The 12,735-nt window shown below is 38.1% G+C and overlaps 1 protein-coding gene across 2 annotated transcripts in view; it reads right to left on the reverse strand.

Annotated features, from left to right (window-relative positions):
- The window catches only part of ascc3 (activating signal cointegrator 1 complex subunit 3), a 235,171-nt gene that overhangs the window by 167,560 nt on the left and 54,876 nt on the right, over positions 1 to 12,735 (reverse strand). For both annotated transcript variants that reach the window (XM_032558087.1, XM_032558088.1), the window contains exon 8: positions 11,655 to 11,780. In XM_032558087.1, the coding sequence (XP_032413978.1) occupies positions 11,655 to 11,780 (126 nt within the window). The remainder of the gene's footprint in view (positions 1 to 11,654; positions 11,781 to 12,735) is intronic.

Here is a 12,735-nt window from a genome sequence, read left to right on the forward strand (position 1 = left end):
AAACTATCAGATATTTACTATCGGATGTTACTATTGGATATCAATATCAGTCAAATTTTTCATATTTGAGTATCCCTAAGAATTACTTTTCTGTAGTTTTTCAAATTAACTTGTAACAATAGTAGCTCATTTCCTAAGTTAACCTGAAGAAAAGTTATATAAAAATCTGAAATTATATTTGATTTAATAATAAAAAGGCAGTCTCGCCCGAAACATTCGCTGGAGATAGGAATCAGCACCCCTCCTAAACCCATTTGGGACAAGGATGTACAGAAAATGGATGAATAAAGAATCAGGCTCACAAATATGCTTATAAAATAATATCTACACTCCAGCTTTTAGTTTTTATTATTTTATTTTTTTTATTCATCTTTAATCAATTTAATAGATGAACTCTCACTTTGCCCAGCCATTTATAGTTTTTGTGTCCATGTTAGCAACTACATTCGACACCTTCGTTCATCACACAGAGAAACATCTACCAGCTATGTACCACCATGATGCGCTCCGTCACCCATTTGTTGAGAGCGGGATGAAATAAATTTTCCGGTTCATTCGTAAAGCTATACATCTAAAGCACAGTCGCTTGCAGTGTTCAGTCTGTTCGCTCACCTGTATAAATACACCGGCTGCGCTCTTCCCCACCGTTCACTTTTCATAACCACCAGGCTGCTCTGAAACACTGCCGTACTTCAGGCATCGCACCAGTCCTTTTAAGGATGCTTATTTGTCCCCCAAGAACGATAAAAACCCAGACCAAACTTTAAAATTTGACGTTATGCTGCTAACACTTAGCTTTCATCAAAAACTCTTAGGCAGAAGTGAGAGCTCTGCACAATGCAAATAATGACCCGGCCGGAACTCTGTGCACTAAATAATAAAGCATAATTTGCTTCGAGGCTATTAAATTTTCCTCGAGGAATTTTAATAATCAAGGTACTCGAATCATTCGAGGAATTGTTTCAGCCCTAAAAAAATATCACGCACCTTAAGACTTTCAGTTCCACTTTCTGAGAAATCCCTCAAGTTTGCTGTAAAGCCAGCAGCACTGCAGGTTTCCTCTTTTCTTCCTCAAATTACAAATTCCAACTGGCTTTCCAGACTGGATTAACTTACAGTATTTAGAACACTGACCAGTTTGAGACTAAAACACCATACATTACTTCAAATTTGTCACTCTGTGCTGTCCGTTGGTTTTCCAACATTTTAGTAATTGCAATAATTAACTGAACTTGGCAGCATTTTTTATAACTATTATCAAATTGGAATGTATGTGATTGACTTAAATCTGCTTAAATGATTAATGTATAGTTATATTAACTGTATATTGTTTGTAAAATGGTTCATTTGGTTTTTAAAGTGCCTTGAGACATTTGTTGTAAATCAGATCTAAATAAACAAACTGAACTAAATTATTACAATGTTCTGGTGGTGATGGTAACAATTGTATGATGATAGCAATTTTATATTGATTTTAAACTAGTAAGTTTGAAAGAAATCTTTGTAGTTGTCATGATTATGTGAAGTAACTATACACATTCAGCTGTGCTCTCAGTAACAATAATAGACTTGAATGCAAACATTGTAATGTCTATAAGAATAAATATTTCAACTGTAACAATGTAGTTAGCTACCTTTTTGTTTTAAAATAAATTCAACGGAGTTATACATTTTAGTTTTCATTTAAGTTTTTTTTCTTAATAATGTGATCCTGTGAAACTCAAGGATCTGATATTGAGACTTCTCTCAATATCTGGCTTATGCCAGATGAATGTATGGCATTCAAGTTTAACATCAATTGCTTTTCCATAATTGATAACTACTGTATAACTGACAGAGTGCAGTTATTCTGTGTTTATTTTTTCTTGTGTCCATAATTCTAATGTTGGTATGATGGAGATAACTGCCAGGTAAAGAGCTTCTCACTAGAGCTTTTTACTCTCAGTTTGAGGGCAAAGGTTTGGTTGCCTGTTGCTGTCGTTCCAGTCTGATCTGCCAGGATCCTGTGATTCTCCACACTGTTGACAGCTTGCCCTCTACTTTGATGTGCAAAAGGCAGTGTAATAAGCACTGTGCTGAAAAGAAGTGGCACAACTTAACAGGCCTCCATGTATAATTAATACTTCTTAATTGCATTTCCTAATTCAGTTTTGATGTGGCCCCTCCACGGTACGCACGGGGCTGGGTGCTATCTTAGACTTGCTGAACAAAAATTACAAATCTGATGTTAAGTGTTTGAGATTTTTTAGCCCAGTGTGTTGGGTCCTCTCAAATTGAGCTAAACATTTTTATAAGGAACACATTGTTTCCTCCAGAAAACTTGCTAAGTTGGGTGGTCGGGGTGCCGAGGCGGTCCACCGACAGGTCCACTGGCGGTCCACCATGATTTTGTATTAAAAGATGGTAAGTTGGGCGTGCCGTGGTGGCGTAGGGGTTAGCGCGACCCGTATTTGGAGGCCTTGAGTCCTCGACGAGGCCGTCGCGGGTTCGACTCCCGGACCCGACGACATTTGCCGCATGTCTTCCCCCCTCTCCTTCCCTGTTTCCTGTCAGCCTACTATCACATAAGGGACACTAGAGCCCACAAAAGACCCCCTGGAGGGGTAAAAAAAAAAAAAAAGATGGTAAGTTGACAAGAAATGTAAAAACATTACTGGGTCATTTTTTGTTACGGGAAGACATCACCACTGAAATGCTATTTAAACCCACACCTATAGAATCTTAAATGCAGCAAACAACAAGCAAAAACATACAATTAAAATTAAAGCTGGAAACAGTGTTGAAAGCCCTCGCAGTTCAGCACCGCTCTGGCCTTATGGCGACTGCGGGAACTCTGGCAATGACACCCGCTCGCCACATCAACACTCTCACGCAGTTCCTGCACCCGTCCACTAGGTGATACTGATGTGTTGAGCACTGCTCCCTTCCTGATTTGGTTGAAGACAAACTTGTGGAAGCAGAAGAGCCCATAACTGATGTGGAAGAAGTTTGACAGGAAAGCAGTGGGTCAGAGTAAGGTGACATGTTTGTATGGTAGAGGACAGGAGAGGATGATGATGAGCTTGTTCCTGAACTGTTGAAAAATGTGTTCAGCTCATTTGCTCTGTCCAGGCTTCCATCGATCTGATTCTCCTTTTGCTTGAAGCCTGTGATCTTCTTCATCCCTGACCACACATCTCTGATACTGTTTCTCTGTAGTTTATTCTCCAGCTTCTTCCAGTACTTCTCCTTGCTCTCTAATCTTGACTTTGAGCTTACTCCTTGTCAAGTTAAAACAGCAAATGGTGTATTTGTGTGAGTGCAATACCATTTCCACCCAGCTGGCACGTGGTTCACAGAAAATCAAGCACACCCATCTCTCTCACTCAGGCCTTCAGGAGCCTATAAGGCAACTCAGCACACCTGTGTTTGGGATAATCTCTACAAACAAAGACCTCATCTTTAAGCTCCTGCAGAGACACCACTGGTAGGAACTGAACTTTAAACCTGTATTCGGAGGACCTAGCTGGCTTTACAAAAATGGATTTATGAAAGTAGTTTATTTTGTTTATTTTTTTTGATAACTTAAAAGTAATTTGTAATTTGTTTGTTTGTAGGTTTTCAACCTGCTTGGGTGTCATGTATTGGAAAGTAGAGTGATTTAAAGAAAAAAGAGAAAAGAGAAATAAAATAAAAGGATGACACTGAGAAGAGTTGGTCCTGAATTTCTTTGATGGGAGCAAGCCCTTGTCAAGTTTGGGCAGAAGCTAAGGTGATTTGTAGAGGCCAAAAAACTTGTTTAACAGTTCCTTTAGGTCATTGGTGATCCAGGGTTTGTTATTCGGGAAGCATTTTGCTGTTCTGGTGGGGACGCTGCTGTCCACAGAGAAGTTTGTAAAGTCAGTCACACACTGAGTCATGGCACCGATGTTATTTTCATGTGGCTGGCAGAGAGTAGTCCAATCAGTTGCTTCAAAACAAGCCTGGAGGGCCTCCTCTGCTTACTTTGACCACTTCCTAACAATCATCTTCCTAACAGGCAGCCTCTTCACAAGGCATTTGTATTCGGAGCAGAGAAATCAAGATTATGGTCAATTTCCCCAGAGGAAGTCTTAGTTTGGAGACATATGCATCCTTGACATTATCATTAAAAAAATCCAAAATTTTGTTTTCCCAGATGGAACAGCTAAAAAACTGGTGAAATGTTGCCAGTGTTAAAGAGAGTGAGGCATGATTAAAATCACCAGGTATTGCCACAAATGCATTGGGGTGTTGTGTCTGTATCTTAGCAACAACAAAACTGATGACATCACATGCATTACCAGCACCAGCTGAGAGTGGAATATAAACTTACTGCCAAAATAACACTGGTGAATTTTCTTGGTAAATATTATGGTCAGAAACTCACTGCCAAGAGTTGAATGTCTGGATTTCAGATACAACACTTCACAGGAACATGTTTAGTTTAGTAAGGGCCACAGGAACTGTTTTGGTTGCTCAAGCTTTATGGGACCAGTTTTTCAGATCTCCGCGTGGTCACGCACAGTAACTCTGGCTAAGTGGACAAAGCATTTGATGTGGTTTGATGCATTGTGTAACCAGAAAAATAATTAAATAAAATGAAATAATGCAGGCGCGTAAGCTCCTCCACAGGCTGGACCGCTTAACCACGAGTGCACCGGCCAACCACATACATAAACTTCATCAGCTCAGACACAGTCATGCGCTGGGCAGCATGTTGAGATATAAAAGCACACGCCGAACATAATTCTTTGTTCACTAAGATAAATCATTCTCGCTCCACAGCACACAAGTTATGCACACAGTTGGTGACAAAAACACTGTACATTATATACATAAGCTGAATTATGGAAAATCCATTTATATATTGTGTTTTTTTTAACCACTTCATTGGCGACGTACAGACAGGAGGAACGTGCTCTCATACAATGGCAGCCAGCGCAGTTACAGAGGGGTTGCGCAATCGAAGGTGAGGCTCAGCTCGCTGCTGAGCCTTTCAGCCGCTGCAGAAATTCAGCAATTTTGAAGAAAAAATAATCAAAATTGGTTAACCTAAATGAAAAATAAATACTTCATTGTACAAACCACAGGGTGAAAATAGCAATATAAATTATTTTATCATTATATATTACACTGCCTGGCCAATAAAAAAGTCGCCACCAAAAAATGGTCACACTCTCTAATATTTTGTTGGACCGCCTTTAGCTTTGATTACAGCCCGCATTCGCTGTGGCATTGTTTCAATAAGCTTCTGCAGTGTCACAAGATTTATTTCCATCCAGTGTTGCATTAATCTTTCACCAAGATCTTGTATTGATGATGGGAGAGTCTGACCACTGCGCAAAGCCTTCTCCAGCACATCCCAAAGATTCTCAATGGGGTTAAGGTCTGGACTCTGTGGTGGCCAATCCATGTGTGAAAAAGATGTCTCATGCTCCCTGAACCACTCTTTCACAATGTGAGCCCGATGAATCCTGGCATTGTCATCTTGGAATATGCCCGTTCCATTTGGGAAGACAAAATCCATTGATGGAATAACCTGGTCATTCAGTATATTCAGGTAGTCAGCTGACCTCATCCTTTGGGCACACAATGTTGCTGAACCTAGACCTGACCAACTGCAGCAACCCCAGATCATAGCACTGCCCCCACAGGCTTGTACAGTAGGCACTAGGCATGATGGGTGCATCACTTCACCTGCCTCTCTTGATGCGCCCATCACTCTGGAACAGGGTAAATCTGGACTCATCAGACCACATGACCCTCTTCCATTCCTCCAGAGTCCAATCTTTATGCTCCCTAGCAAACTGAAGCCTTTTTTTCTGGTTAGCCTTACTGATTAGAGGTTTTCTTACGGCTACACAGCTGTTCAATCCCAACCCCTTGAGTTCCCTTCGCATTGTGCGTGTGGAAATGCTTTTGCGTTCACAATTAAACATACTCCTGAGTTCTGCTGTTGTTTTTCTTCGATTTGATTTGACCAAACGTGTAAGTAATCGCCGATCACGATCATTCAGGATTTTTTTCCGACCACATTTCTTCCTGGAAGACGATGGTTCCCCACCATCCTTCCAGTTTTTAATGATGCGTTGGACAGTTCTTAACCCAATTCTAGTAGTTTCTACAATCTCCTTAGATGTTTTCTCTGCTTGATGCATGCCAATGATTTGACCCTTCTTAAACAGACTAACGTCTTTTCCACGACCACAGGATGTGTCTTTTGCCATGGTTGTTTAAGAAATGAGGAGTTACTCATTGCATCAGCTGGGGTTAAATAACTTGTTGCCAGCTGAAAGATAATCGCCTATGCAGTACTTATCCAATAGGAGGCTTGTACCTATTTGCTTAGTTAAATCCAGGTGGCGACTTTTTTTTTGGCCAGGCAGTGTATTTTTCCATGATGACAGGTGAGGCTCTGCCTCACCTGCCTCCCCTGACCGCACGTTACTGGTTTTTACATATATTACGAATACATTTTCTCACATAAATCTTAATACATGATGGTGAATATTAATAAATATAAAATTACATATATTTTGGGATATATAAACACATACATAGATGTTTAATATAATGCAATATATGAAAAGCGACAGTCATGAATATTTTATATATATTGAATATTATATTACATGCGATATTCATCTAATATATGAATATGTAATATATTGTATAATACATAAATATATAATAGTGTACTTACAACATATAGTATAATCCAAAATGTATTAGGGCAATATTAAAAAATATTACCATATATTACAGGTAATGTTTGTATTTATTTTCCTTTAGTAAGAGTATATGTATATAGTACGTTGCAGCATATAAATTATAAGGCCTCCATACATGGGTCGTGCTTTGCCCCTGTTCCACCGCCATAGCCATATATGTGGTTACAATTGATATCAGCAAGATGTATTCCAGCACCTGAATGCTGGAAGATGAAGGTAGATCAGTCAGCTTTGGAAAATGGGGTCTAACAACTAACAACGTCAGGCAGACCATGTAACTCTCAAACAAAATACACCCAATTAGCCATGTTGCACATGTGTGGAAGGCCTTTGACGAGACAAAGCTTTCAAAAGCAGCCAGAATACTATGGACTTTTATCATTATTACTTAGGCATTTGTATAATAGTCCAATATTCCATGGCTAATGAAGGAATCAATGGGCAAATCCTTAGACAGTCATGAATATTTTATATATATTGAATATTATATTACATGCGATATTCATCTAATATATGAATATGTAATATATTGTATAATACATAAATATATAATAGTGTACTTACAACATATAGTATAATCCAAAATGTATTAGGGCAATATTAAAAAATATTACCATATATTACAGGTAATGTTTGTATTTATTTTCCTTTAGTAAGAGTATATGTATATAGTACGTTGCAGCATATAAATTATAAGGCCTCCATACATGGGTCGTGCTTTGCCCCTGTTCCACCGCCATAGCCATATATGTGGTTACAATTGATATCAGCAAGATGTATTCCAGCACCTGAATGCTGGAAGATGAAGGTAGATCAGTCAGCTTTGGAAAATGGGGTCTAACAACTAACAACGTCAGGCAGACCATGTAACTCTCAAACAAAATACACCCAATTAGCCATGTTGCACATGTGTGGAAGGCCTTTGACGAGACAAAGCTTTCAAAAGCAGCCAGAATACTATGGACTTTTATCATTATTACTTAGGCATTTGTATAATAGTCCAATATTCCATGGCTAATGAAGGAATCAATGGGCAAATCCTTAGACAACCATGATGGAGATTGAAATTGACAGGCACTGAAGGGACTACGCCATTCTCAGTGCAAAAAACACCTGAGTCACTCTCATTACCTGTGGAAACAAGAGCAATGGTGCAGATGTGATTAAACCATTCATTAATCAATTTGGTATGGCATCAGACACACAAAACATTCTCTTACACATACACACACCAAAAAGCAGAATCCTTATTATGGTGAGTGACAGGGAGTGAAGTGCAACAAAATGCTTTTATAGGTTCACAGGCGTTGTACTTCAGCGTCTTCATAAATAAAAGACCAAACATAGAGATGAGGGACTGACCTTTAGTACAACTGCATCTTCACTAGTGATGTAGTACTGATGGATTACAAAACCCACTTCTGCGGACACAGTGGGAGTTGAGCCATTAAAAGACAATGTTGTGTGTAGACTGTGGTGGAGTCCACCACCCAAAGGACCAGAGCAAGCTGAGCTGCAGCTGTTTTAGCATTCTCCCCTCCTATAAAATATCTGCAGAGATGTCAGGTAATTCTCCAGTAGGCTGGGGGGATGTATGTACCACTATGCATGTGGATTTGTCTGTCAAGGTGTCAGTCAGACTGGCAGGTCATTGTGTTACCTGACAGCTGGCTGATAGCTACAACACTTCTATTAAGAAAGAACATCACTCACTGGACACTGCAATCCCTGGTCTCTCCATTTACTGAGAAAAAAGAAAACAGCAGCTAACAATATTCAGCTGCAACATAAAAATTGGTGTCAGGTGGAGTGAATGGCACTGATTTCATCTTTAAAGGGAACTTTTGCATTAGAAAATTGGTTGTGGTATGATAGTCGAAACAAAGTTTTGTTACTTGACAAAGGATAACTGGGGATTATTATCAAAGTTTTGCTTGTTCTATAAACATATATATAAAAATCAGAACAACAATAAACTCATTCATTTATCTTTAGTCGCATTGATTACTGCAACAATGTCTTCACAGGTCTGCATAAATAAAAATTAATCGTCCAGCTGCAGCTGATCTAAAACGCTGCTGCTTGCATTTGGACTACAACCAGGAAGATAGAGCACATCGAACCACTTCGACAGTTCTTCCATGGAGAGAATAGACTTTAAAATACTGTTGTTTATTTATAAATTACTGAACAGTTTAGCAGTGATTTAATACACATTAAAAATCTGCAGTTGTTGTATCAACCTTCCAGAGCTCTCAGGTCTTCTGCTTCTGGTCTGCTCTAAATCCCCAGAAACAGAACCAAACATAGAAAAGCAGCATTCAGTATGGAGTTAAATTTGTTTCACAATTATTCAATCAAAAAGACCTAACCTCAAATTAAAAAAATAAAATTGTGATCAAAACTTTTGGAACTGTAATGATTTTAACAAAAAAGAAATTTGTTTAAAAAACTTTTTTTTTTTTTTTAAATTAAAATCACAAATTTTTGTCTCATGAAGTGAAAACGTTTTTTGCAAAACAAACTTATTTGGGTGTGTCAGAAATCTTTGGTTGTGATTTTCCTTTTTTTGGTTGCGCTTCTCAAATTTTTGCTTGCGAATGTCACATGTTCATGTGACATCCTGGGCGGGACCTAAAGACGAACGATGTAAGACAGCGCTAAACCAATTGGTTAGCACTGACTAAAGTGGATGACTGACTCTTTGCAATGTCAGCACTCTGTCCTGAACTGCAAAACTTGCTGCTTCGTTTTGGGACGCAGAATGTTAGTAAGTAACATTGTTAGGTAAGTAATCTTCACAAAATTACACCGTTAATGGATACTAAAGTGTCCATCTTTTTTTCAAAGAAGAAATCTTACACAACTTATATGACGGCAGTCATATATCTTGTCCCTGTTAGCATATTGTGCTAGCTAATGGTAGCACTAGGTAAAGTGTATAAACTAGACTTGTGTAATATTCATCTGTTTTTTTTAAATTCGTTAACCAGCACACTTTTATAGAGTTACATTAAGAGTTGAAAATATCAAATGTATCTGGAGAAATATGTGTTAAAAACTGCAATGCCTCCATGTGTGTATTAACTAGCATTGAAGTTAAAGTGGGAAAACACACTAGACCACTGCACCAGTGTGTCATTAGGTCCACGTTAATTTGCACTACACATCAAGTGACTGTGGATGAGGAGAGGCAATGTAACTTTTGAATATATATTTTCTTCCAGATGCAAAATGAAAAACCAAGTTGGTAGATCACACAGCAAAGTAGGATATTCACATAATTTCTGTCTTTTTTTAATGGTAATTGTTGTATATGTGTCTTGTATTTAGTTTTATTTCGAATTATATGTAATATGCCTTTTGCTGTGTTGTGTTATGAAATTATAATGGTGTTCCCTATTTCTCTATTCTAGTATGACCAGCAGAGTGCAGCTGAAGCAGGCCACGCTTGTAGGCATTACTGAACAGAGCAATTCCTCCAGCCCCTACAGAGGATCAGAACATGAGGATATAGACCAGCAGGTGTCTATATCCTGCTGCAAAGAGATGGCCAGGTAGGAAAGTAAGTGTTGCTTTTAAGGACCAGGTGTATTTGGTTAACTGTATTTCTGTAAGTCAGTTTCTTTAAAGGTTTTTAAACTAATATCTCTTCTTTGCTACATTTTTGTATTCATTTTAGTACTGTTAATGGGTGTACCCTGTACTGTGTCTGCTAGTAGTTTAAATTAATTTCAACTACATACTTTCAGAAGAATATTCAGATTTTAAATATTCAGATTTTAACAAGCATTTTCTAAGTACAAAATATTTCACTTTACTCTTACTCAGTGACTTGTGTTTACACCTCTGTGTTACACAAACTGTAGTTCTGAGGAAGAGCTGCGTCGTGAAGGCAGCACTCTGTCTACCCAAGTGTTTTGCACAGCTGACTGGCTGCCACAGAGATTTCTGAAGCATGGAAAAGAATCAATGTATGTTTTTGATGAGGGAATACCATTATAACATGATGTAAAGCTCAAAAAGGTAGATTTTAATCTAATACTTTTACCCTTCGAAATGTTAATACTACTACTCGATAAAACTACTGTGTTGTAACTCAAGTATATGATCCTGTGACAATCTCCAACTTTCAGCTGTGATCAGCTGCACCAAGTGAGTACAATATGGCCTACAGAACAAAAGATATAGGCGGAAGCAGAAGCAAAGCCGTTCTTGTTGGAAAAAAAACATCTGATTTAAAACCAACGATGTAAAATTAAATATAATGGTCACTTCAATTCTCATAAACCTCGGTCAGATTTCTCTTCAAATTGTTTCTTTGGAGGTCTATTCTCCCTCTTCAAAGAGAAAGCAATATGCCAGTTAGGTCATCATCCCAGTGATTCTTTCTTGCACCACCAGCTATCAGCACATAATTTTCTTGCTTTATTTGTGTTTGTTGATTTCATAGCACTATCACAGAATCTGAGATTGTCAGGGTTCAAGTTTTAATACTACATTGCATCTAGTTAACAATTAGCTTATAACAAAAGCATTAATGACTTTCCTAAAGAGGAACAGAGGGCCTTTTATAGCAGTTGTTTGGTGCCTTGAAACTAATTATTTCAATTACTGGTCAATTAAAAAGTAATCCCACAGTTGCTTCTTTAGGTAAACTTTAACAATTACAAATAGAAATATTTGCAAACGTGCTCAAAAAAATATATATTTTATGCATTTTGTTCTGGAATGATGCACACATGCTTCAGCTGTTTAGTTGCTTCATTTTCCTCTTAATTCTGACGCTGTAAATGTCTTTAGATTTGTTAGCTATAGATTAATGAAATGACATGAACATTACACTGTGATGCTAGAAAAGTACCTGTCCCTCTGAAAAACAGAGGAAACAGTTTAACAAAATTACCTTACAGATGAACTTACCTCATCCAGTTCAGAGATGTAGACTGGTCTCTCCTCAAAACCAACAGGCATGGGTTCATTGTATGGGATCTCCACCTCTTCATATATCTTGTTGTTTTCTCTGTGGATACCCTCGGGCAACAGCAGCTAAATGTCACAGACAGAACAAAATGCTAAAGACCCAATAAATGCCCTGGAAGCTCCAAGTAATGATTAAAAAAAGTTTGGAACAACATTCAACAACATTTTTACTTATAATCCAGGATGTTCTTACATAGAGGGCCTGACCAAAACATGTGATTCATGATAAAAAAGTATTTTTAATCAGTGTTTTATTTGTTCTAATTTAATGTCAAGGCAGCTAGCTACATCAATTTCTTTAAAGAAAATAGATCAGTTTTCCTCCACTCCAACATTAGGTTGACCGTTGCTACAAAGCTTTTTTTCTGCAGGTTCTTGTTGAAAATAACCATCTGTGCAGAAAATTATAACTTTAATACATGGTCATCATGAAAAATTATTAAGGTGAGTTACGGCACGGCATGATTTTAGAATTGTCATCTGATTTTCCAAACCTCTGTGACCACACACAAGCCAAAAAAGTACAACAGGTTCAATCAGTTCGTGTGGTGTGGTGCCCCTGCCGTGTGTCTAGCCACACGACAGGAGCCACACACCACACACTTTTGTGATGTTCGTGAGTGAACATCCCGACTCAAGAAGAAAATCCCGTAAAACCCCAACATACCATACGTGAATTTAGAGTAAACAAACACGGATGTAGAAGCAATAGCGATAGTTTGTGGACTCATTTTAAGCGAGCTAGTGTCAGAGTCCTGACTGAATGAACAGTCTTATGGTTATAACTATATTATCTCATGTTAATGATAGCTGAATAGTTACCCGGTTTATCAACTACGTTACCAGTTTCGCTCCAATTCCTCTCAGTATCATTTCTGTTGATATTCCTTGCACAAAATGCTGAATAAACATTCATGCTGTTTCCAAATACGATTATCGCAAGCGACCATCTTAGAACTCGGAACATTTGAAGATTGTCGCAAGGGGAAAAGCGAGGCAAAACATTTAAAATTGTGCCATG

Source organism: Xiphophorus hellerii, chromosome 3 (assembly GCF_003331165.1).
Source record: "Xiphophorus hellerii strain 12219 chromosome 3, Xiphophorus_hellerii-4.1, whole genome shotgun sequence".
Taxonomy (NCBI): domain Eukaryota; kingdom Metazoa; phylum Chordata; class Actinopteri; order Cyprinodontiformes; family Poeciliidae; genus Xiphophorus; species Xiphophorus hellerii.